This window comes from Pseudorca crassidens, chromosome 15, assembly GCF_039906515.1.
Source record: "Pseudorca crassidens isolate mPseCra1 chromosome 15, mPseCra1.hap1, whole genome shotgun sequence".
NCBI classification, from domain to species: Eukaryota; Metazoa; Chordata; class Mammalia; order Artiodactyla; family Delphinidae; genus Pseudorca; species Pseudorca crassidens.
The window spans coordinates 26,887,471-26,913,395 of NC_090310.1; the positions used below are offsets into that span (position 1 = coordinate 26,887,471).

At 40.3% G+C, this 25,925-nt stretch overlaps 1 protein-coding gene across 3 annotated transcripts in view; it reads left to right on the top strand.

Moving 5' to 3' along the window:
* The window catches only part of PARN (poly(A)-specific ribonuclease), a 165,619-nt gene that overhangs the window by 31,588 nt on the left and 108,106 nt on the right, over nucleotides 1-25,925 (top strand). For all 3 annotated transcript variants that reach the window (XM_067706582.1, XM_067706583.1, XM_067706584.1), the window contains exons 14-20: nucleotides 1,029-1,072; nucleotides 2,612-2,654; nucleotides 3,381-3,456; nucleotides 5,491-5,601; nucleotides 5,906-5,975; nucleotides 23,555-23,610; nucleotides 24,817-24,903. In XM_067706582.1, coding sequence (XP_067562683.1) covers nucleotides 1,029-1,072; nucleotides 2,612-2,654; nucleotides 3,381-3,456; nucleotides 5,491-5,601; nucleotides 5,906-5,975; nucleotides 23,555-23,610; nucleotides 24,817-24,903 — 487 coding nt within the window. The remainder of the gene's footprint in view (nucleotides 1-1,028; nucleotides 1,073-2,611; nucleotides 2,655-3,380; nucleotides 3,457-5,490; nucleotides 5,602-5,905; nucleotides 5,976-23,554; nucleotides 23,611-24,816; nucleotides 24,904-25,925) is intronic.

Here is a 25,925-nt window from a genome sequence, read left to right on the forward strand (position 1 = left end):
GGTATTGAGAGGTTACAATCTATTGCATTTTTGTGTGACTTAGCATTGAAACCACTTATTCATGTATTGTTCATTAATTTAATGATAGCCATTGAAAAGCTGGTAAATATTTCAAGCTAGCTAAATAGTCTGTATTTACAGGCTTGAAAAGCTAATGGGAAATGGCAGTTGCCTATGAAGCATGAATAACACTGAAGAGAAGTATAGTTACAAAGGGTCAGGAGTATGACTGCGCAGTACAGTGTGGCAATTATGTATGTAAATGAGTTAATTCAAAATGAGAGCAATCTCATTTCAGCTCTAGACTTCCTGAGCAAATAAACTTGGGAAATGAATTGTCTAATTTAGGCACTTGCTATTGGTGCCACTTAAGCAGTTTTCTGAGTAGTTAAACAAGAATCATGTGTATTGGAAAGTCTGTGTTTTAGTGGCCATTTTAACCAGTATTTCAATGGTGTTTCCATTAAAAGTGTAACCTAATTTACAATATGTCTATTTCCTGCATGAACTGCTTTATTTTATTTTAAAAAATTTTTAATGAAGTATAGTTGATTTACAATGTGTGTTAATTTCTGCTGTACAGCAAAGTGACTTGGTTATACGTATATATATTCCTTTTCATATTCTTTTCCATTATGGGTTATCACAGGATATTGTGAACCATGTTATTTAAATAACTCTGCTAGTCTCACTATTATGATGAGTTGTGTAATAGAGCTATTACTGACAGTTTTCTACATATAATAGAAACCTTTTTTCCCCTCCTATTTCAGCCGTAAAATGTTCATATTTGTCTATTTTGGTTATGCAGAAGTTTAATATCAGGTCATATGATTCCCAGTCAGTGAGGAGATTGACAAGATTTTTAGAAAGTAATTATTAATGAGATATGGGCCTGACAGTTTAGCATAAAGGGCCTGTTTGAGGTATCACTGTTTGAGAAGAGAGCTATGGGACTTTAAATATTTATGTTTTAAATATTGTGAGTGTATGAGTAAAATCATAACAGGTCATCCTCTTTTTTTTAGGACTTAAATGAGTTTAAGGAGATGACAACATGTGTCTTCCCCAGGTAAGCTTTCTTTGAGGATTTGTCTTTCATTTATTTTTTTTATTATTATTATTTTTCAATAATTTATTTATTTTATTTATTTATTTTTGGCTGCGTTGGGTCTTCATTGCTGCACGCAGACTTTCTCTAGTTGTGGCAAGCGGGGGCTACTCTTCCTTGCGGTGCGCGGGCTTCTCATTGTTGTGGCTTCTCTTGTTGCGGAGCACGGGCTCTAGGCACGCAGGCTTCAGTAGTTGTGGCATGTGGGCTTCAGTAGTTGTGGCTCATGGGCTCTAGAGCGCAGGCTCAGTAGTTGTGGTGCATGGGCTTAGTTGCTCTGCGGCATGTGGGATCTTCCCGGACCAGGGCTCGAACTGTGTCCCCTGCATTGGCAGGCGGATTCTTAACCACTGCGCCACCAGGGAAGCCCCTGTCTTTCATTTAAAACAGTCATCAGGGCATCCATAATACAAACAGGTATTCAGTGATTTATTAAAACCATTAGGTCATGATGACAGTCCCATTCACATAAGCTGGGAAATGGCTTAACAGCTCTACCTTTGTGATGGTTTGCTTTTACAATTGATGATTGATTTTGTTGTTAAAAATTAAAAATCAGAAACAACCTGAGGGTGAAAATGGGCAGCAGCTGCTTTTTTCTCATCCCACCTGCCTCTATCTGAGGAACTGGTGAGGTCTTCTTGAGTTGGCTCTTGTCTTTCTTATATGTCGGGTGAACCTTGTCACGGTGAAGTGTCCAGTCTAGGGTATTCAGTTGACTATTGGAGACAGTTGAATATATAGTTGGACAGAGTTGAATACATCCAGTTGAGAGTATTCTGTAGTCAGTCAAGAACTGTCTGCCTAGAGAGTTTCTTTTTCTCAACTTTAAGTCAGTGCCTTAATCTGATAATGTCCACGGTTCTGATAGGTCCACGTCAGCCACATGAAGTCCGCAGAGCAAGGGTCTGCGTCTGAGGACCTGTCTGAAGAGGGCTGGTGGACAGTTGCTGTTTCAGCCAGGCTATTTCTGTCCTGTTATCTGCGGTGCTCACATTTATGTGAGAACAAACAGTTTTCATGTTAGTGTCTCTTTCTTTTTTTTTAGTATTCCAGTGTCTGAAGCAGAATAGTAAGAAATAACAACAATAGTATGAAACTGCCAAATGCAAACTTTGACCCTCCAAGAAATTATGTCGTACAAATCTGGGTAGTGGTAGGAGATGGTAACAGCTTGAGAGTGTTAGACCTGCAACAGTAGTTGATCCATGTAAAAACATATGAGGATATTTAACTTACCCTTGAGGTCAATGTAGCCCATGCCCTCTCAGCAAATCTAGAACTTGTACTCTGGATGTGGACTTTCCCACAGTCTCTTGATGAAGTCCCTGGATGAGGGGACTGAGTCCTCATCTAATGTAGCAGAGATGCCAGCACTAGGTTGGAATGGCTGATGTGCTTAATTCCTCTGTCCACTTTTAAGACTTTCATTTGAGTAAAATACATTTTGAACATTGCTATACATTTTGTTTACCTTATTAAAAATTCTTTTGCTTTTAGACTCTTGGATACAAAATTGATGGCCAGCACACAACCTTTTAAGGTATTTTTAAAATCTGAACTTTCAAGCTATAGTTTGAAATTTTCTGAATTACTGCTAAGAGCTTTGGAATTCTGGTCTATTGAAATGTCATTTTCAAACCCCCCCCCCGAAAAAAAAAAGAAAAGAAAGAAAGGAACAAAAAAGGAAAAAAGAAATCGGAAACAGACTAGAAATAAATATATCAAAATGTGAATAGCAGTTAGTTGTCTTTGGTAGAATTTTGGGGTTTTTTTCTCCTTTATTCTTTCTGAATGTAAATTTTTAATATTATGTAATGTATTTTTGAATAGGTTACACATGCACACACTCCTTCATTTCTTTTCCTTATTTTACATATTTTGGATATATATTCTAATCAAGAGAATTCAGGTAAAAGTATAATCAGTTGCTACTTTCTGAAGTGACTTTATATGGCTGAGTGAAATGAATGCCAGAACAGTATAGCTTTCTGCCCAAAGGTCTGTAGATGTCTAACACATCTGTAAAAACCTTTCATACGGCTGTACTTTCCATATGGTGGAAATTAAATTTGCCGTTTCTCTTTCACATTGAAAAAAACGTGTTAAAGAAACACAAAACTCCTGTGTTTCTTTAAAGAACACAAGGGGGCAGTACTAGATGTTTTTGTTTTTGTTTTTGTTTTTTTCCTGACACTCAATGAATCTCTTTAATGTATGTTGCACTGAGATGATGAAGGCTCATCATTCTCTGCTTACTGGTTTGCAGGATATCATTAACAACACATCCCTTGCGGAATTGGAAAAGCGGTTAAAAGAGACACCTTTCAACCCTCCTAAAGTTGGTAAGAATATAAAATGATCTTGAAAAGCCCCAAACACTTGGTGATAATTACGGATGTCTATCGTAGAAGAAAGGTGGAACTGTTCTAGAAACTACGTATATTGTACATTTGTAGATTTTGGCTAAATTAACTTGCTCATGCCCTGGGTTGAATTACTGTTTTCTGAGTAAAGGTGGTCTTCTAATTCTACATCTGTTTTATGTGAGTAGGATTGGGTCGCCTGTTCATTGAGAAGTTTAGCAATGGAAGCTTCAGGGCCTTTTTATTTCCTAATTCTTGGAATTCTCCCTAAACTTGAAGTGTCTTTCTTTTTTATGGTGCTTTGTTTCAGAGGAGACAAAGTTGGTGATTAACTGCATGGGCTAGAGTGAAAATATGCTTTCTGTGTCAGGAAAGCCCAAGAACTGGGTTTACAGATGAGGAAGGAGGGGCCCCAGCCCTTCCTCCTTCAGAGGTGGCTTAGGCACCCAACAGCAGCAGTGAGGAAAACCAAAAAGGGAGGAATGTTTCTTGGGGGCGGAGATGTTTTGCCACGTCTGGCCATGGCCCCTACCCAGGTATTTGGTGAACCTTCCAGGTGTTACTTCCTTGGTTCCTCTTAGCCTAGTTGTGCTGTTTGATACCGTAACTCACATTCCCTTAGCTGCAGCCTGCAAACTTCCCGAGACCTTGATAATAGGACTGATGGTTCAGAAATTGACAATGGAAGGTACTAAAGCAGCCAAGGCTACAGTTATTTGCTTCCCTTTCTGGAATAGTCCAAAACAGGAATTAAGAAAAGGGTGGGGGGGGGGGGTTGGTGGAGGGGAGAAAGCCTAGACCCTTTTCTCTAACTATATAATGGAAATAATTGATTTTGGAAATATGTGTTTCAGCTGGTGGCAGGGTAGAAGCTATGACTTAGTTGGGTCTCATGTTAAAAGACTTCTTTTAAGCTTAAAGTCTAATATTTGATACTTACTGAGTTTAAAGAATTCTTGCTTAAAGAGCACTGTATTGACGTAAAAACAATTGTAGCCTTTTCATTATTAATTTCCACTCATGCTTTTGATTCTGTTGTAACCTTTTTGATATTCATTTCCAGAATGGTTCTAGGAAATAATTATCTATGAGTTATAGTTTTATCCTATTATTTCCGTATAATATTCTGGTAGAGAGTTTACTCTAAAGCAGCTTTCTCTTCTTAGACCTCATTCTCTCAGCATCTGTGTATATCAGTGTGACCAAAGAGTCATGTTATAAAATGGTCTCTCCTATGAAGTGGCCCCATGTTCCAAGGGCAGCATTACAGCAAGTTCTGATCTATTTTTGGACTTAGTTGTGCTTTCATCTTTAGATCTGTAAGCTTGGAGACATAGTAAAGGATAGTATTGAATTGAGCTGCCAATCTTGATTGGAGTCTTTTGCTTTTGGGGAGGGTTACCTGGGGGTATTGACAGATAAAAATTACAGAGCGTTTACCGTGTACCAAGCACGGTGTAAGAGCTTTACTTATATTAGCTCATTTGATCCTCACAAAAGCCTAAGGAGGGAGCTTTGATTATCATCTCCATTCTACCAAAATGGAGGCCCAGAGGGGGAGTGATCTGCCCAAGATCACATAGCAAGTAAGTGGTGGAGCAAAGATTCAAACTCAGACAGTGGGACGCCAGAGGCCATGCTGTTAGTCATTACTCTGAAATACCTGTTGCGTCCCAATCAGAAGAGGAATCATTGTCACAGAGCGAGTTATGCATGATTGTAAATAGTACCCACCTGCGTGCAGTTGAGAGGCCTGTGGCTGAGTCTTTGATAACATAACGGAGGCATTTCTCTAGTCTAGACCAAAGCCCTTGTTTTCAGTGACTCTGTTATCTCAAGGTCTTGTGTGGAGAGAATTAAGAAATAGATAGGTTTCTTTCTGCCTATTTAGGATGTTTCTGCAGCACAGACTAATGCCATTTGGATTTGGCAGGGCAGTGCACTTACCAGTCTTCATGATTTGTGATGATCTTGGGAAAACTGTTTTTTTTTTTTTTCTTTTTTCCTCTTTAGAAAGTGCAGAAGGTTTTCCAAGTTATGACACAGCTTCTGAACAGCTGCACGAGGCAGGCTATGATGCTTATATCACAGGACTATGTTTCATCTCCATGGCAAACTACCTAGGTACTCACTATACATGTTTCTGTTAGACACACCGTGGTCCAGAGTGGATCTTCCCTGTGTGCCCTTTCCCTGGGATCCACTCACCCCGTGAGAAGTGGAAGGGTTTTGAGGTTGGAGTGGGAGGAGGGGGAGGATGTTAGGGCGGGGGATGGAGAGTACACGGGGAGAACCATCACCGCTTACCTGTGGTGTACTTGGCCTGGATAAGTACCTTTTACCCTTGCTGAACCATACCATTGATTTAAAGATATTTTTCAGTCTTTGTCTACCTGAGTGTATATAATATTCTGCTTTTTTTCATTAGGTTCTTTTCTTAGTCCTCCAAAGATTCATGTGTCTGCCAGATCAAAACTCATCGAACCTTTTTTTAACAAGTAAGTAATCAGGGTCCCAGTCCCCCAGCATTCTCTCACTGTGGAAGAGCCCAGTATCTGGGGTGTCTATTAGGGGTGATTGGGAGGTCTAGGGCATTTTTAGATAAGATATTTTTCATCTCTGGTGACTCAGATGTTTTTTGAAAAATAGAAATTGACCTTTTCAAAAATAATTTATTGAATATATTGGCTAAATAAAAGAAAGAAAGAAAACATTATTGAAGGTAGCACATCTCTTCCAAGACAAAGAACTGGTGGTTTTGGAATTTAAATGACTCACAAGGGAGACTGTGTGTATGTGTCTGTGTACACAGTCAGACCTAACTTACCCCTAACAAGCCTTTATGTGTGAGATGATTATTTATGCTTGCATTATTATCTGATTAAATGATGTTCTTTCTAAGATGATGTTGGTTACACAGATGGCTTTTAAGATAATCTATGGAGAAGTTTTTGATTATCATTGCATCCCGAGCCCTCATCTGAATGGATCCAATGAAGTAAAAGCTTGCTCGGATACCTTCATTGTTGGAGGAAGTCAGTGTGATTCAGGGAAATGTCTAAGTTCAGAGCATTTCCAAAGAATCTCAGATAGTTACTTCAAAGTGTGGTTTGTGCTTTCTTGGCACAGTTGAGGCTAAAGTTATGGATGTGATCCTCAAGCCGGCCACAGTTTGGCTGCATGCCAGAGCCCTAAACCTTCATCTTTACCCCAGCTCTCTTCATGGGCTTGGTTCTAGGAGATTCAGGGCAAGCCAGACAGAACAGGGCAGCCCACATCGATCACTACTACCACTGAGAGAAAGAACTGTTTCAGTGTTGGTTTGGTTACATCATTTCCTTAACATTATATGCAGCACTTTACATTTCCATCAGTGCTGCACCAAGTAAGAATGCTGTCTCCTTCAGAGTCTGTATAAATACCAGTATCACAGTGCTTGTTTGTAGGTGACATGCTGCAGAGACAGATGTTAATTCCAACCATCTGGATTCCTATAGGCTTGGAATTTGTGTAGTCTGAGTTAGTGAATTTTATCATACTGTGGCTTCTTATTTTTTTAATCGTCGTTTTTCTTTTCTGTGGAAGTTCAGAGGTAAATGTGTTTGACTTTTCAAAACATCTTTCAAAGAGGACTGGGTAACAATGTAGTGTATATTGAAAATTAAGTTGAATTTTTCTGCATGGGAAATTAGTTCTGCTAACAGTTGAGTTCTAGCTGTGTATCCAGCTCAAAATAGGTTTTTCTTAGCTCTTAATTCTAATTTTGGGGGTAGTGTTTATCTTTGTAAATCTTAGGAAAGACAGTTATGTCATTGACTATGGAATCTGCAGGTGACACTAAATATTGTTTGGATTGGGCCTTTCCTTGCATTTTTATGTTTGTTTTTAAAAAATATTTATTTATTTAATTTTTGGCTGCGTCGGGTCTTCGTTGTGGCATGCGGGATCTTTCATTGTGGCGTGTGGGCTCTTCGTTGCGGTGCACAGGCTCCTCTCTAGTTGTGGCATGGGCTCCAGAGCGCGTGGGCTCTGTAGCTGTGGCACGCGGGCTCTCTAGTTGTGGCTCACATGCTCAGTAGTTGCAGCACGTGGGCTTAGTTGCCCCGTGGCATGTGGGATCTTAGTTCCCTGACCAGAGATTTGAACCGTCCCCTGCATTGGAAGGCGGATTCTTAACCACTGGACCAACCAAGGAAGTCCTGTATTTTTGTGTTTTTGATGTTAAGTTAGTTGTTTAACAATAGTTTCCAACTGGGAGATGTTTACTCGTGTTTAAATATTTAAAACAACAATCCTGCTTCTCCACTAAAATCAGCTTCTAATAAAATCAAGTGATGGATACAAACTGGGTTAGATAGAGGCTGTCTCTAGTTTTATCAGTCATCTGTGTGACCAAAATGAAGAGTAGTCAAAATAGGCTTTGATTTAAAAGTTTAAATAAGACTTTATATATTTCTAGATCAATTTATTATTGCTAATTATGTGCAAGGATATTACTCAGAAGAACTGGGCAGTAAACATATAACTTCACTTTAAATTGGGACTTGTGTCTATTCAGATTATTTTTTGCTGAAACCTAGATGCATATCAAAAATAGTTGAGGATTGAGGAATCCTCCTGTGATATTGCCCTGAAAATTCTTGGCCACTTTGATTTTTTTGCTCTATTTTTCCCCATCTGTAAAGGAAGAATCTTCATCTTCGAAGGGAAAAAAAATTCCAGCAGGATTTGAAGTGCAAAATAAGGACTGTTTTTATTCTGTGTTGGAATAGCTTGGTCAAGTACAGCTATCCATTCTTTTTCTTTTTTTTTTAACATCTTTATCCTATATCCCCTCCCTGTTGCATCTCCCTCCCACCCTCCCTATCTCACCCCTCTAGGTGGTCACAAAGCACCGAGCTGATCTCCCTGTGCTATGCAGCTGCTTCCCACTAGCTATCTATTTTACATTTGGTAGTGTGTCTGTGTCAGTGCTACTCTTTCACTTCGTCCCAGCTTACCCTTCCCCCTCTCCATGTCCTCAAGTCCATTCTTTACATCTGCATCTTTATTCCTGTCCTGCCCCTAGGTTCTTCAGAACCTTTTTTTTTTTTTTTTTTTTTAGATTCCATATATATGTGTTAGCATACAGTATTTGTTTTTCTCTTTCTGACTTACTTCACTCTGTATGACAGACTCTAGGTCCATCCACCTCACTACAAATAACTCAGTTTCATTTCTTTTTATGGCTGAGTAATATTCCATTGTATATATGTGCCACATCTTCTTTATCCATTCATCTGTAGATGGACACTTAGATTGCTTCCATGTCCTGGCTATTGTAAATAATGCTGCAGTGAACATTGTGGTACATGACTCTTTGAATTATGGTTTTCTCTGGGTATATGCCCATTAGTGGGATTGCTGGGTCATATGGTAGTTCTATTTTTAGTTTTTTAAGGAACCTCCATACTGTTCTCCATAGTCAGCCATCCATTCTTAACCCATTTAGAAAGTGGGAAAAGCAGTTGCTTCTTTTGACATCTCTTTTTGTGTTAATATTGACCTCATTCTTACTTAAACGTAGGTTTCATTTATGACATTAAACCTTGATTTTGTTACTTTTCTTCAAGATTTCCCTTGTAGAAAAACATCCAGCAGTTGCCGTCAACGTTATCTCAAGTGGTTGGTTTTAGAAAAATCTGTAATTTTTTCTGAGGGTTTATTTGTTTTGGCACCAGACTTTCCTCAATGTAAGCTTAACCAAACATGCATAGCCCTAATATAAATTTGGATGGACATGAGACAATTACACATGCAAATAATATTTTGTTCTGCTCTCACCAGATTTATGTTTAAAAAGTAGACCTTGAGGGGAGATAAACTCCACCTATTTCCACATTATTCTAAATTAGCATCTGGCTGTGTTAGGTGTGCTTTCTGGGGAAGCTTTACTGAGTCAACTATTGAGAAGATCCTGAGACAGTTGGTACTTGAGCAGAATGCAGACTGAATGCAGTACAGGGTGCTTTCTGAGCCCTGTTTGTCCAAGAGAACCTCCCAGCAGGACTTCACATGGCACCACTTGTCTCTTTCGTGGCCTTGGCACCTCCCATATTTCTCCCTTCCTTTTTGGACTCAGAATGAAAGTCCTAAGCTTGCTGAGGGATGGAAATCAGGGTGAGACCACTGCTAATGACGGGCTGTGTGCACTGTGCTCTTCCTTTATGTCATGGGCTCTCTGCTCAGGAAGTGGTTTACCTTCTTTTATGACCTTGGTCAGTTTTCATCAATGCATGGAAAACCAGACTTAGAGAAGAGCCTTTGGTGAAATCTTTTTAGTCTGGAAGGAGCTAAAAATACTCTCTGCTTTTACTTTTTATTGCACCACAGAAAGCACAAAATCAGACTTTTGCCTTAACGTTTTATTAATAGCCATCTGTTTCTGCAAGACACCTTGAACTCTTTTGTAGATAACCTTTTCTGAAGGGTTTTGGGGGAAGGTTATTTTCTATTTACCTCAGTTCTTAGAAGGAGGAAGGAAATGAGCACGTATCTTATTTTGGCTAATTTCTAAGTAGTGGAGTTAAAAAGGAAGAACTGTCTGCACTTTACTGTACAGGATGGCTGCCTGGTGCTTGACACAAGTGTTTTGAATTTGAACAGGAGTCCTGTAGAAATCTGGGTCTTCCTGGGATGACATGGCTATATGTTCTATCTAAGCTGTAGGTGAGGAGACAAACCATAAGACGATTTTGTTTCCTCCTCTGTAAAAACAGGGGTGGAACTATTCCCTTCCCACGGAAGTTATAAAGATCGCATGAGATGCAAAAGGATTTTGATAGTTCCTAGAACTTAGTAGGTGGCTAGCATATATTATTTTCCTTTCTTGAAATACAAGAGAATTTAACACACTGGGAGATTCAAAACAGTAGATGTGGTAGCAGAATGTATTTTATGTTTTTAGTTTCATGATAGAGAAGAAAATTTGTTACTATGCAGATATAAAACTGGAGCAAATGTGAAGTGTCCGCTTTTCCAGTACTCACCCTTTAGTGTTTGCTTATGAAAAATCAGATGATGATGAAATATGTCAGATTGGTACATAACGGGAGCAAGATTGCTGTGATATGGAGCATTTTAAAGAGTTTTGTTATTCAAATGAAAATAGCAATTTATGGAAGGTTGTATAGGTATATAAAACAGTGATAAGTATAGAGTGGGAGGAATCATTGCGGCACCTGAAATAAAGCACACCGATACTTTCTCTTTTCCTCCGTGGAAAACAATCATGTTCCAGCAGCAGGTTTTTTCTTACAATACGCATGTGCTTCGTATTTAACATCAGAGAGATTTTAAACTGAAGGATTGTAGGAAAACAAAATACTTAAGATCTGCGCTGAACCTCCTTTCTTTCACTGGTACTGGACAGGCCCATGCTTATTTGCCTCACTTACCAGCACTGCCCTTCACCAGGTGACCCATGTGTCCGGAAGTGTAGACCCTGCTTGTCTCCCACTAGAGTGGTGCCTGACCCCCTGCAGGGAGGCCCTCACCTCACCTTCTCCTGTCCTGCCTGCCCCTCCTCATACAGAGGAGCAGAAGGTACTGGAGCAACAAGAGGGCAATGCTAATCTGTCCTGGTTCCCAGCAATTGCCGTCGGGTTTTAGCATCCTGGGTGATGGAGCAAATGTGTCTTTACTGAGATCCTGTTCAGCCTGGTTATCAATAGAGTCTATTGTTGTTAAGTGTTACAGTAATTCCCCCCATGAAGCTTCCAATTTCCCAACATAAGCAAGAGTTACAACACAGTTTGTGCTGTTGGGAAGCCTAGCTGTGGGTGTCACAGTGCACCACATAATTGGTTTCTATTTGCATTTCACATGTTAGAATCATTTGATTAATTTCTACAGTAGAACTGCTTTACTTCTACTTACAGTAGAACTGCTATCGTGTAGTAGAGAGCAGTTGTGGTCTTTGGGGTCAGGTTCCTGGATTTGAATCCCAGCCCCAATCCTTATACCTGGGCCCCCTTGGGCAAGTTACCCACCCCGTGCCTCAGCTTCCTCATCTGGAGTTGAGAACATTGGTGCCCATTTGATAGGTGTGCCATCAGGGTGACATGGGAGAATGTATGTAAAATGCACGGTGGCTGGCATGTTGTGGGCCTCAGTTAGCTTGTCACTGCTGTGGGGACGTTTATACTTTGAAGACCTGCTTCTTTGACCAAGTGCTGGGAGCTTTTTGTTTTTATAGAAAATACCATATAATCATACCTTTAGTACTGTACACCCCCTATAAGTAGGGCTTTGTATTCAATTATGAGCCTTGATCAGAAAAGGGAGGGAGGGGAGGGAAAAGCATGCTTGTAACTAAATGGTGCTCAGGGAGAAAATTTGTGTGCGCATCTTTTTTGCTTGTTATTTTCCCCCGAGGCATATGGTCATATCTCAGTCTTTGGGCTGGGTAGCATTTTCAGTTGTAGATTTTTACTGGGAGAGGAATGTAAAGAAATAACATTTGTAAGTGACCCTTTGAAAGCTCTTTCTTTTTTATTTTTTTAAACAGCTTTATTGGGATATAAATTCACATACCATACAATTCACCCGTTTAAAGTGTACAATTCAGTGGTTTTGGTTACATGACATTATGCATTTTCTAAAATTATGGTAAAATATATGTAACATACAATTTGCCATTTTAACCATTTTTAAGTGTACAATTCAGTGGCATTAATTACATGCACAGTGCTGTGCAACCATCACCACTGTCTATTTCCAGAACTTTTTCCTCACCCCAAACAAACTCCATAACCATCAGGCAATAACTCCCCCATTCCCCGTTCCCCTAAGCCCTAGGTAAACCTCTCATCTACTTTTCTGTCTCTATAAACTTGTCCTTGTGTGAGCTGTTTCTTTTTGAGCAACTCATTGCTTCGGTGAGATCTTAATCTATTAAAACGATTGCTATTTTGCAAACACCTGGAGGAGTTTTCTTTTCTGTTTGCGTTGCTGTTTTGGGGAGTGGTGCCACACCCTCCGTAAGGTTTGCTCACAGGCAAGGCAGCAGGGGCCTCAGTCGGGGCCACCTGGGTTCTTATTACGCCGCCTTCTGAAGCCAGCTCTGCTTCTGTGAAGTGGGGGTAGTAAACATCCACCTTGGGGGGCCGCCCCGAGGCTGCAGAGTCCCGTCGGTCAGGCTGCTGGCATAGCACATGGCGTGGAGCGGTTGTGCTGAGTGCGGCTGTGGCCGTCACTACAGTGAACTTCCAAGAAGATAAGGTGAATCTCATTTTTCCCGGTACTGGGGACAGTGATAGATAAACAAAGCGGGCTGTATGGACTTCCCTCAGATCCTTGGGTGGCAGTCTCTCTGTGTTGACAGGAGGAAAGAGGCAGAAGTGTGTGGTGCCAATAAAATCTTTTTTTTATAGAGAACAGCAACCTAGAAGTCCTCTTAAGAAAGCACTTCCTAACTGTTTTCGTATCTTACTTAAAAAGGTCTTGCAGCGAGGTTGGATTGTGAATGAGGAGAGAATACGTCTCTGTGTGTTGGTCGCACTCATGTGCACTGAGCCTCAGGATGCTGGTGAGGCTGTGTGATTGGTGAGCAGCAGAGTGAAGCGGACACCTCCTCCATTCGTCTGCCACCAGGAGCATTTGTGTTGTCGTTTTCCCGAGGAGCCCCCCCGGTCATGCCAGAGCGAGGAGGTCAGGGGAGGCAGAATGGAGGCGAATAATAGCAGTGCCGGGCTTCCCTGGTGGCGCAGTGGTTGAGAGTCTGCCTGCCGATGCCGGGGACACGGGTTAGTGCCCCGGTCCGGGAGGATCCCACATGCCACGGAGCGGCTGGGCCCGTGAGCCGTGGCCGCTGAGCCTGCGCGTCCGGAACCTGTGCTCCGCAACGGGAGAGGCCACAACAGTGAGAGGCCTGCGTACCGCAAAAAAAAAAAAAAAAAAAAAAAAAAATAGCAGTGCCAATTATGGGACCCTTCCTTTCCGATGGGCTGGCTTTCCCAGGAACTCGGTATTAGCTGTCCTTTAATTTTATGTTAATGGTGCTTGAATACAGGAGCAATGTCCTCTGTCACCTCGGTTCTACCAAAAATGGATCTTGAACCAGGGATAGGGAACGTAGCTCATCACTTGTCCTAAACCAGTTAGAACTGTTGTGGACGCGGCTTCTTTTTTTTAAAAAAATATATTATGCCATTGCTTCTGTCTAACTACCTATCTATCTACGTATCTATTTACTATTTTTGGCAGTGTTGGGTCTTCATTGCTGCACGCAGGCTTTCTCAAGTTGCGGCGAGTGGGGCCTGCTCTTCGTTTCAGTGCGCCAGTTTCTCGTTGCAGTGGCTTCTCTTGTTGTGGAACACGGGCTCTAGGCATGTGGGCTTCAGTAGTTGTGGCATGTGGGCTCAGTAGTTGTGGCTTGCGGGCTCTAGAATGCATGCTCAGTAGTGGCTCATGGGCTTAGTTGCTCTGCAGCATGTGGGATCTTCCTGGACCAGGGATTGAACCCGTGTCCCCTGCATTGGCAGACGGATTCTTAACTACTGAGCCACCAGGGAAGTCCCTGGACGCTGCTTCTTAATTATTAAGAGTCTAGGGAGTAAGCCTTCTAATAGAAGCGGAGTCCATTCTCAACCTCTTCCAAATTGTGCAAATTTTGGAGTCAGGTGCCATGAAGAGTAAGAATCACACTGTTACGAACGCTTAGAGCAGCCTCCCAGATTCTGGAAGACTTGAAACCAATTGCTCCCTAGTTTACCGAATGTATTTTTCCCTGGTACACAGGATGTATTTTATCCTCATATCCCTTAACCAAAGCCCTTTATTTTGTCCCAACTCATGTTCATTTTACTTTGGGTTTCCCAAATTACTAGGATGGAAAGAATCTCCAAATCTCCAAGGATTGGCTTGGTTTGATTGCCCTGAAAGTTAGTACACTGATTTTCATAAAGGTGAAAGACAAGGCAAGTCTAGGGCACATTATAATATCCTGAAGCCTTTAGTGTGGGGCTTTTCAAGACTGGGAACTTAGTGCTTGTTTCCAAACTAGTTGTTGACTTCTCCAGGGAAGGGGGTGCTTGCCTCAAGCTGATTTTGCCTTATCTAATTTCTGCCTTGCGGTCTTGTTTGCCAAAAAGATTTATCAGGCAAGCTGCTACTGTGGCTTTGTCAAAAGACTACTTTTTAGAGAAACCTTGAAGGGCACCCACTCCACATACCTCTACTTGGCATGCCAGCCCTGTGGGCCCCCAGGGGCTGTCCACATGTAGGCCCGTTCTAGCCTTGTATTTGCTCTGGTTGCTTTAAAGTACATGTCCCTCTGGTTAATCGTTACGATAAACAAGTAATTTGTTGAGGTTAAAAAAATCAATCCCTGGATATTTGTTTAAACAGCTTGCCTCCTCCATAGCAGGATATCATATTAGTTTCCTATGTTCTTATAACAAATCACTGCAAGCTTGGTAGGTGCCTTAAAACAACAGAATTTATTCTGTCACAGTTCTGGAGGCCAGAAGTTTGAAATCAAGGTATAGGTACGGCTGTGCTCCTTCCAGAGGCTCTGTCTCTCTAGCATCTGGTGACTGCTGGCCCTCCTTGGCTTGTGGCCACATCACTCCAATCTCTGCCTCCATTGTCCCATTGCCTCCCCCTCTTTGTGTGTCCTGTCTCCCTCTACCTTTCTCTTATAAGGACAGTTGTGATGGCGTTTAGGGTCCACTTGGATAGTTCAGGATATGTCCTCATCTTAAGGTCCTTAACCTAATTTCTAGTTATATCTGCTAAGATCCTTTGTCCAAATGAGGCAGTGTTCACAGGTTCTGGGAATTAGAATGTGGATATATCTTTTTGGAGGCCCACTGAATAGACATGTTGGTAGTGAAGTCAGCATTCTTAGGTATTCCTTGCCTTGTTTTGGCCCTGGCTATGAACAAGTAGGTAATAGTTATTTCCAAGACTATTTAACAGTTAATTTATACGATTCAAGGGTTAGCAGTGAGGGACTTCCCTGCTGGCGCAGTGGATAAGACTCCACGCTCCCAATGCTGGGGGCCTGGGTTCGATCTCTGGTCAGGGAACTAGATCCCACATGCATGCCACAACTAAGAGTTCACGTGCTGCAACTAAGGAGCCAGGGAGCTGCAACAAAGGAGCCTGACTGCTGCAACCAAGACCTGGTGCAACCAAATAAATGAATAAATAAATATTTTTTTAAAAAAGGGTTAGCTGTACTCGAAGAAATTTAGACTAGCTAACAAATATCTTCTCCAACGAACATCTTCCACGGTTCAGAGGATTTCACCTGCATTGACAGTAATTTCTGACAGCAGCCCTGAGGGGGTAGGTAATAGTGTCCCCATTTGAGAGCTGAGGCCATCTGCTGAGGGCCCCAGAAACCGCAGAGTCAGGGATAACCCAGGTCTGTCCGCAGCTGGGAATGGATTCTTCCTCCACAGCAACAGTCTCTAAAAGATACAGTTGTACAGTTAGTGGCACATTTTCTTAAGAGATAATGCTAATATCTTTGAAAGATTTCTTTGTCTCTGTGTTTGGCTTGAGCAGTGATTCTAAAAGACATTGACTTTGACCCTTGGATTGTGGGGGACTGGTTTCCTCTGACATTTTACAATCTGCTGTTTTATAGGCCCTGCGGACGTTGCCTTTGTACAAGGTTTAGTTTAACACTTTTATTTGATGTACTTTGATATGGTTCATTTGATGGAGACTGTTTACATGAGCTGCTGGTTTTCTTTCTTCTTTCCTTTCTTTCCCCCCTCCTTGTTGCTTGCGTATTTCTCTGCTTGAGAAGGGACATGAGTTGGCTTCGGGACAAATGTCGGGTAATGCTGTATTTGTCAAAACATCAAGTGGCTAGATGGAAATTGCACGCGCCCCACCCCCCGCGTGAAATGGAAATAGCTGGTGCCCCAGTAACGCTCCTGTAGCCAGCGGTTGCCCTCTTATTTTACACGAGAGCTTTAGTGAGCAAAACAAATGAGCTTATTTTGTGAGAGATGTCTGCATGCTTCCTACCCTGGATGATAAAATCAGTTTTTTATAGCGCATAAATATGTATAATGATGAGCCCTTGCATACAAGGTTCTTATGAAGTGCTTTTACTGCTGTGCCCTGAAGGAAATACCAAGACCATTTGCAAGTACAGTAGAGCTGGCAGTCGTTAAAGGTTTCAATTTTCCTTTGGAAGGCTTGGGACTTGGGGTGAGGTACAAATTAATTCACTGCTCAAATTGTGTTGAGATTAGATTTTACTTGACATTTCGGTATTCCAGCCTTCAGTGGTATAAGAGGAGTGCAGTTTTACTTGGAAATCTTTTTTTTTTGAGGTAAAGCTTTTTAGGAAGAGAAGTGTAGTCTTGATGAAAGCAGATGAGCAAATGCAAATTTTTACTCATTTATTGAAATACTGAGTTTCTAGATGGAAGAATGAGAAGCTTAGAGGCTGGAGGATTTTCCTTTTGCTCAGGCAGGACACCAGAATAAACACTGTTCTCCTTTATGAAGACATGCCGTAACATCAGACATCCTTCTAGATCATTCAGGCCTGTGTGTATGTGTACAAATCTGACCTACGTAAAATAAGCATTCAGACACCTCAGTGTCTCGCTCAACCCTGAGATGTGCTGAAGCACTGGCTTTCCTGATGGTGATCATGGTGTGTGGGGGCAGGTGTGACTGGAAGGCTCGATGCCCAGGTAGCCCAGATAGCAGCTCTTTCTGCACTGCAAACATGGGAAGGTTGTCCTTTTGACCTGTGGCTCTATGGCTCTCTTCTCTGCTCGGTCATCCTAGTTGCCTTCCTCAGTGTACCCAAAGCTCTTCTCAGACAGCAACATCATTTCTTGTATCTGGACTCTGCCCCATCACACAAAGCTATAATTTTAATCAGATCTTAAAGCATCACCAAAAAACCCCATGGACAGCAGGCTCTCTGTTTCACATGGAGGCTTTGGAAGTAGCTCAGGTTAAAGCCCGATGGGAGTGGGTACCCAGCAGAGAGAAGGCAGGAGCCTTTAGTGTAGGGCTTGTAGTGGGAAGCTTTGGATCTAAGTCTGTCTCTGCTCCCATGATGGCCAAGGGTGAGCCACTGGACTTGGGAAAACCTGCTTCCTCATTCCTTGTATGACAGGACTGATGCCTGCCTGTCCTCCAGACACCAGAGGATCAAATGAGGCTGAATGTGCCATAATAAATACTGTTATTTTAGTCAGGAACTTTGTCCTTTAAAAAAGTAATATATATTTTTCCTGACTGAAACACAAATTACCCACTTGTAATTCCACCAGCCAAAAAGAAAAAAAAAAAAAAAGCTGTCATTTTAGTGTTATTTCCTACTAGTGTGTTTTATCTCTATTTCATTTATTAATTGAGCTGTACTATTTATATAGTTTTGTAACTTAAAAAAACGCAGTAAAGGATTTTACAGAAGACAGTAAAACTAGTGGTTAGCAGCATCATGTCACTCACTGGCCTTCAGTGGTTTGTCAGGTGGATATATCATTGTCCACTTATAACCTAACCTTTGTGTTGGGCCTTTTGTCAGATGCACGTCCACTGCACTGCCCTGGGCAGTACTGGTTTTTCTGCCAGTTGCTTCTTAAAGTGGCCCTCAGTGCACCTCACTGATTCATTGTCTTTCTCTGCCATCAGTTAACAGCATTGGAAAGCATGCTGCTGCAGGAGCAAAATTAAATATTTTGTTTCATTTCTGAATAGAATTATTGGCTTTACACATAGACTCGGTCATGCAGAATTTTAACAAGCTGTAATGATCTTTTCGATTCCCCGAGGATTGAGCCTACGTGCAAAGTATTCCTGATTGACCTTCAGGACTTCCTGTGTGCATTTTTTTTTTTCAAAGGATATATCCAGCCATTTCTTTTCCATAGCACTTTATTTATTTATTTATGCCCCATGGCATGCAAGATCTTAGTTCCCCGGATCAAATCTGCACCCCCTGCAGTGGAAGCGCGGAGTCTTAACCACTGGACCGCCAGGGAAGTAGCCCTGTGTGCATTTTTGAATATCACCTTTGCCCTTTTTGCTTTTTTGAGCACAGCTGCATAAAACGGGTTAATACTGGCGCTGTTTTGCAATCCTTTTTTATTCACTGGACAACTAGGGAATGGTTCAGATAAGCCATAGTCCAAGGCAAGCTATTGTGTCATCAAAGAATAACGTTTGATCTTAGTGTACTTCTTTTGAGCTGCTCAGTGTGTTTTGTGGTTGCCAGAATCTGGCTCTGAAACTTGTTGGTAAGGTCGGAGAATTTTGATAAGGTTGAAGACATCTGATTCTTTGTATGTATGTGAGTGTTCCTCCTTCCAATGTTGGCCAGCCTTGGGTGCTGCTTTAGTGGTTAAAGTTGGTGATGCTGGAGGTGCTGATTTGTGGCCAAGTCACAGAAAGGGTTGGACTTTTGCCAGTGAGTTGCCAAGAGAGTAGTTTAAGTAATCTTTTTTTTTTACTTTCTTCTTAAAAATGAGAAAAACAGCTGTCAGCAATAATTTTCCCCAATTTATCTCTTGCAGAGAACCTAGTTGCATGCCACAGTTCAGCTCCTGGTTTCCGGGAGTGGTGGAAGCCTTATGTTATTGCTTCCTGGATTTCGAGGTAGTCCTTGGTGTTTGTTTTAATCGTTTTGTGTTTTTCTAAGCAAAATGATTTACTGTAAACAAATCATTAAGACTAATACTTTTTTGGACAAGTTGACACAAGTTATTATTATCCAGCTGACCATTGAATCATCATGAATGGCAATTAACACAGCCTTGAACATACTCTTTTTCTGTGAACCCAGTGATTTCAGTTCCCAGATTCTGAATCAGTAGGGCTTAGGTGGGGCCTAGGAATTTACATTTCTGTCCAGATGCCGATCTGGGGACTAGGGAAGCACATTCTGATAAGTGCTCAAGGTTCTAGACTCTTAAGGAGCTTTATGTCTGAAATGAAATTCTGTGACTACGGGCCTTCTTACACAGTCTAGGTCACAGTGTCATATCACTCTGGTCAGAAAAGAATGTTAGCAGATGGCTTTTCATGAGTGCCATGCAGCATATGGGCAGCAGAGGTGGGTAGCTGTTTGGGACATAAAGCCATTGTACACAGCCTATTCTGTGTAGCCTGTTAAATTGGCTGAGCTGAATTCATCCAGCCTGCTGAGTGAATGACCCCGAGTATGTTGTGTTCTACCCTTGGATCTTTCTAGACATGTTTGAAAGCCGAGATAAACAGCATTACCAGTATTATCATAGAACAGTAACAAACTGACAAATGCCAAAAAGAGTAAAATTTGTGTCATAGCATCTAGAATATGAACTTGAGTCATGTAGTTTACCAGGATAGAATCCTGGTGTAAAATTGGCCCTTGTATCAAATGGGGATTTTAATTTTAGTCTTTGACAGAGTTCGTGTCAGTCCTTTGGAGAATAAGTGCTAAAATAATGTTTCACCAGGAAACTTGCAGGAACGTGGCAAGGGCCCCACACAGCCTTGAGTGTCTTCACCAAATTACAGCTGTCTTGAATCATCACTGAGATAGAAATAACGTTTCATGCAAGCCTTGGTCCGAATGTGTTTTTGATATCTGCAGATGAAAGGCCTCTTGGAAGAGACTGTTCTTCAATACAATCACAGGGAAGGAACATCCTTTCATGTGTTTATCAGCATTTCTGCTTGCCTAGTGCATTTCCTCATATGTTAAAATGAAAACTGTCCAGTCAGATGATCTACACGTGAGGTATTTTATCATATCACTCTAGGGAGTCAATGTAGACCTTTTGACGAGGCATGCATGCAATGAAATGTTTTAATTTTCCATCAAGAGGGCAGGGGTGCTACCAGAGCAGTGGCTTGCAAACCGTCTGACCTATGGGGGCAGGGAGGCCCTGGCGAGTTTACTTTGGTTCTGTTCCACAGACGCTCAGCTACAGTTTTAGAATTGGTTTCCCAATTGTATGGGGTGCAGTCTGCCAAGTCACACACAGAATTGGTTTTCGTGTTCTTCCAGGGTTTGGGGTGATTCACTTCTCTCTAAAGCCCAGGCATGAAGGTGGAGGTGTAGGGAATGAGTGAGAAGGGCTATTAATATAATTCATCTGAAATTTGAAAGGGGTTTCTATTTAGTTAAAGTATTGAGTAAGCAAACAAGGTAGTGTAGGATTAACTAACTTGAAAAAATCTTTTTGAGTGTTTTCACTGAGAATAAATTTTTACTTAGTTTAAGCAGAAATGATACTTAAAATCCAGATGAAATATTAGAGAACAAATAGCCAGTATAATGCTTGACAAATAGCCAGTATAATGCTCGACAAAAGATATCTTAAAAAAATTCTTTTTAAAATATTTGCATGGTGAGAGAATTGGGAAGGTCTGCTTTTTAACTGTCATCCTTGTTTGTATTTATAGGACAGTAGGTTTTCTAAGCTCATTGAGGCCACATGATCTTAGGAGGAAAACAATATTTTAAAAAGAAATAAAGCAATTGCAGACTCAACCTTGTGATTTCACTTTGTATTCGTCTCCCCCACAGCAGGTGAAGTAGTGCATAGGGTACACAAGATTGATTCTACTAGCATTTTCAATTGGACTTTCTCTAAGAAAATCTCTGGTTATTTCCCCTGGGCCTCTTGGTTCTAGTAGCCTCTATTTTCTTTCTTTCTTTTTTTTTTTTAAATTTATTTTTTATTGAAGTATAGTTGAATTACAATGTGTTAATTACTGCTCTACAGCAGAGTGACTTGGTTATATATACATACATTCTTTTTCATTTTCTTTTCCATTACAGTTTATCACAGGATATTGAATATAGTTCCCTGTGCTATACAGTAGAACCTTGTTGCTTATTCTATTTTCTTTTCTTTTCTTTTTTTGGCTGCGCTGGGTCTTCGTTGCTGCGCGCGGGCTTTTCTCTAGCTGCGGCGAGCGGGGGCTACTCTTCGTTGCGGTGCATGGGCTTCTCCTCGCAGTGGCTTCTGTTGTTGCGGAGCACAGGTTCTAGGCATGTGGGCTTCAGTAGTTGCAGCACGCGGGCTCAGTAGTTGTGGCTCACGGGCTCTAGAGCGCAGTCTCAGTAGTTGAGGCGCACGGGCTTAGTTGCTCCGCGGCGTGTGGGATCTTCCCGGACCAGGGATCGAACCCATGTCCCCTGCATTGGCAGGCAGACTCTTAACCACTGCGCCACCAGGGAAGTCCCTCTATTTTCTTTTTTAAGTTTAAAAAATAATAGTAAAAGGAATTTTTAAAAACAAAGTTTCCCAAAACGATTGGCGTTTTTTCGGGGCAGGGGGTGGGGAGTAGTTTTTATTTTTGGTTTAATGACATCGGTGTTTTACAAAGCTGTCAAAATAGTATAAAATTTCGTGCTTTTTTAAAAATTAAAATTGTACCACAAGTTATTGATGTTTTGAAGTTTTTGAAAATTATCCTGAAGTTAATTTTGATTGTTTAATATTCTGTTGAAATGATGATATGTAATTTACCAACCCCCACATAAATTGAACCTGGAGGTTGATTTTGATTATTGGTGCATTTGATGGTATAGCAGTGAACATCTTGGTGATTCAGCTTTTATTCTTCTGTTGAAATTTGGGTACACGTTTTAAATTGTTTTTATGATGCTTGACTTTTATATGTTCCTTTAACTTTCACTGAAAGTTTTCTTGATGTGGTTTTTAAAGCTGGGAGCCATCTCTAAATTTACTAGATGGAGAATTGAAAATTATGTGAAGCATAAAAATAACCTTATAACCGAGGACTAACTTTTCAGGTTCTGGTTGTCAGTAGTAATAACAGTTACTTTCGAGGGGAACCTACTATGTGCTAGGTGCTTTATATGTCTCGTTGTCTTCTGGCATTGCAGGCAGTATTCATTAAATTGGGTAAACCAGCTACCAGAACCAGAATAGTACACTTGAGACTAAATTAGTGAACTAAAAATAAATTTGGTTTCTTAGCCATAAGATTTGGTTTATTAAATTGTAGGCTAGGCAACAAGTTCTCAAACCACAGAGTACCAGGACTTCGTTTTTTCTGGCATTAACAGAACAGTGGTATTCATGCTGATGGTTCCATTTGTAAACCAGATCATGCCCTGCCTGGCTTTTGAATGCCTGGTAATAATGTGCCTTAATTGCGGGTCAGTGAAGCCAAACTAATTGCTTGTTGGGCACTTGGGTTGCCTTTTTAATTTGCTGTATAATGTGGTCCCTACCAGAAATGCACAATATGTTATCTAAATAAAGCTCATTAAAATCATCTTACAAACAACAGAATGCCTGATATCTTGTCCATAATTATGCAAATAAAAGCAAATTGAATGGCATTACCGAGAGCTGTAACTTAGAAGTACTCTTTTAAAAGTGCCTTTGTATCCATTTTGGAAGTATACATAAATGATTGCTATGGTTTATATCCGTGTGATAGGTTTTTTTTTTTTTAAGCAAGGATTATTTTGCTTTGCGCTCTTAATATGTTTTAAATGGCAGTAATGACATGAGCTTTTGAGACGGTCACTTATTTAAGACCATGCAGTTCACCCAGTAAGATTAGTATTCATCCAATGACTGCATTCAGTTAAAAAAAAAAAAAAAAAAAGACATCAGTGACACGTTTTTAGCTCACAAAACACCAATCCATAGGGTTTACCTTTACAGTTGTGGGAACAGTTGTTCATAGGAGGTTAAGATGGTTAGCACTCTGTAGTACTTGTTTTCTCTCAGTTTCTCTGGACCAACAAGGCAGCTCTTTGACTCTTTGATTACTAATTTTTTTCATTTAGCTAATACTTATTGAGTAGCTCCTGAGTGCCAGGAGCTGTTGTAGGTGTTGGCGGTACCAGTTTTTTTCTTCTATTTGTGATAAATATTTAGCCCTAGAGAAAAATGTGAAGTGAATCTTAAGACCCTTTAAAATGATTTTAGAAATAGGGTAATATAATTAAGAAGCTTCTACAAAAGAATTTAATAGATGCCTATATGTTTATTTTTTTTAGCTAAATAAACATGCCTATATCAGTCTTTTTTTAATAGAAGTTAGTCCATTATCCGTTTTTCTTTTCTTTTGGTAGGCTATTTCTCATGAGAGTCATGGATATCCCCTATCTAAACTTGGAAGGACCAGACTGTAAGTGAATTTTTATTTTCTCGTTGCATCTGCATATTTAAGTGTGTGGTCTGGAAGGGATAACAGGAAAAGTATTACTGAAGAAAGAGCTTTATTCATTTAAAAATAGCCAGTGATTTTGTGGTTGATATGAATAGTATGCTTAAGTTAATGTTACCCTTGGGCCTTGATTAACTCATCTCTTTACTTACATTTTCCAGTTTATACATGAGTGGAATTTTAAAAAAATATGTCTTCTCATCATTACTTCATTTTCACTCAGAACTCTAAATTCGTAATTTTTTATAAATATATATGTAATAGATTTTAAGATGTGCTAGCCATGTCAATAACAGTACATTTTCTATTTTCCAGTTATTTGAGTATGTATATATTTAAGTTTAATGGGTGGATTTTTTTTTTTTTTTCATTGAAAACCTCAGAAAGCCAGTCTATTTGGGAGGTGGTTGCTTCTTCTGATTATTCTTTTCCATTGCTGTTTTTCCTAGCCTGGTTTATTTGCCTTAATATATGCCGATAGGCATAGAGAAATGGGTGAACTACACTTTATACTTGATGATAATAATCATTGTAATAGTAGTTTGAGTACATACTGTGTTGCACTCCATATTAGACTTACGTTTAAATCTGTCATTCTCACAGCAATTCTATGAGCTGAATATCGTCATCCCCAATTTATAATCATGCGTGGCTGGAGTGGTTAGGTCTCTTGTTTAGAGTTGCACAGTTAAGTGGTGGGTCTGGGATTAGAAAACAAGATTGTGACTCAGGACTGCCTCTGCTCAAACACAGTCCATTTAACTTGGATACTGCGTTATTATTATTATTATTTTAACTAAATAAACATATGGACAACTAGATTAAAAGGAGAAAGTTAAATGTTTAGTGAAACTTCTTGAACAGAGCAGTCTTTTTCTTTTTTTCTTTAAATAATTTTCCCAGGAACTTTATGAGCGAAGATGTTTCTGCATAGAATTGCTAGGGTTCAAATTGTTGTGGGTTCTGTAAAGTATCAGAGCGTGAGGCCTAAGCTCAGATGGCAGTGTCCTTCCAGTCAATCCCAAGAATGCTTTCAGGGGTCATTTGGTAATCATGAGGCATTCATAACGATTCCCCAAGTTAGCCAGGGCTTAGCTTCATCAAAGAACCACTGGTCTGTTGTCCACTTTTCAGCTATTAACCTTTCATCAAAAATTTGTCTTATAGTGCAGCCTAAACGTGATCACGTCCTCCATGTGACATTCCCCAAAGAATGGAAAACGAGTGACCTTTACCAGCTTTTCAGTGCCTTTGGTAAGTAAAGCACAAGTACAGCTGTACTTCTAGGATCCTGCTCCTCTTTTGGTCTAGATGGTCAAAGGTATACAGATGGCTTTAACTTGGGCACAAACAAGGATTAATATGCAAGGTTGTAGTCTCACTCATGGAATTTCTGGAGTTTGGTATGCTGCAGTCTTTGTGCTAATGTGATCTGAGGAACTTTCGCTAGCATCCCACAATAGAGTGCTATTATTAATCCATGGAAAGCAAGATACAGTTACTATGACTGCCCCTTACTGCCAACCATGGGAAATAAGTCTGGGCTAAGGATAAATTGTTTTTAAGATTAAATTCAGAGAGAATGTCTGTTTCATAAGGTCAGGCAGTTGCTGCTTGACATCGAATAGTCCAAGCAGACAAGCACAGATGTTTGAGAGGACCAAGATATGTGATATGTATGAGGTAGGGCGGTTCTTCTGTTACCTTTTTATCAGGTCAGGCGATTAGGTTAAATTGAACAGTCTTCTGATTAGGGTTTATAAAGGCCATTCTGATTGTAAGTCTTCAGCAATGTCTCTTTATTTTAACAAAGTATTTAAGCTATCGTCTTTGGAAATTCGTGAATAAAGTGGAGGCAGCAAAAACCTAAATGTCCAATAATATGAATGTTCAGTGAATGTTTATGTGTCTCCCCAACAGACTAGTATGTAGCCATTTTAAAAAGAGTTGAAGAGTTTGTTAAAAGATGGTAAAGTGTTTATATTTTAACATTTATAGTAAAAAGCAGATATAAAGTAGGATTCCTGTATAACTAACATTTTTTTTTAAACTGTGTAGAAATCAAACTGAAAGGAAGCATCATGCTCTTATCACTGAATGTTTCAGATAGGATTGTTTTCTTCCTATTTATGCTTTTCTGTATTTCCTAAAATAAGCATATATTAGCTTTTATAAGTACAAAACGTTACGCACTTAATTTTCAGGAAAGTAAGTGAACGTAGGTATATTTCTGGAAAGTTATCCTAATCTTTGCAGATAGTCTAAATGACTTCTGA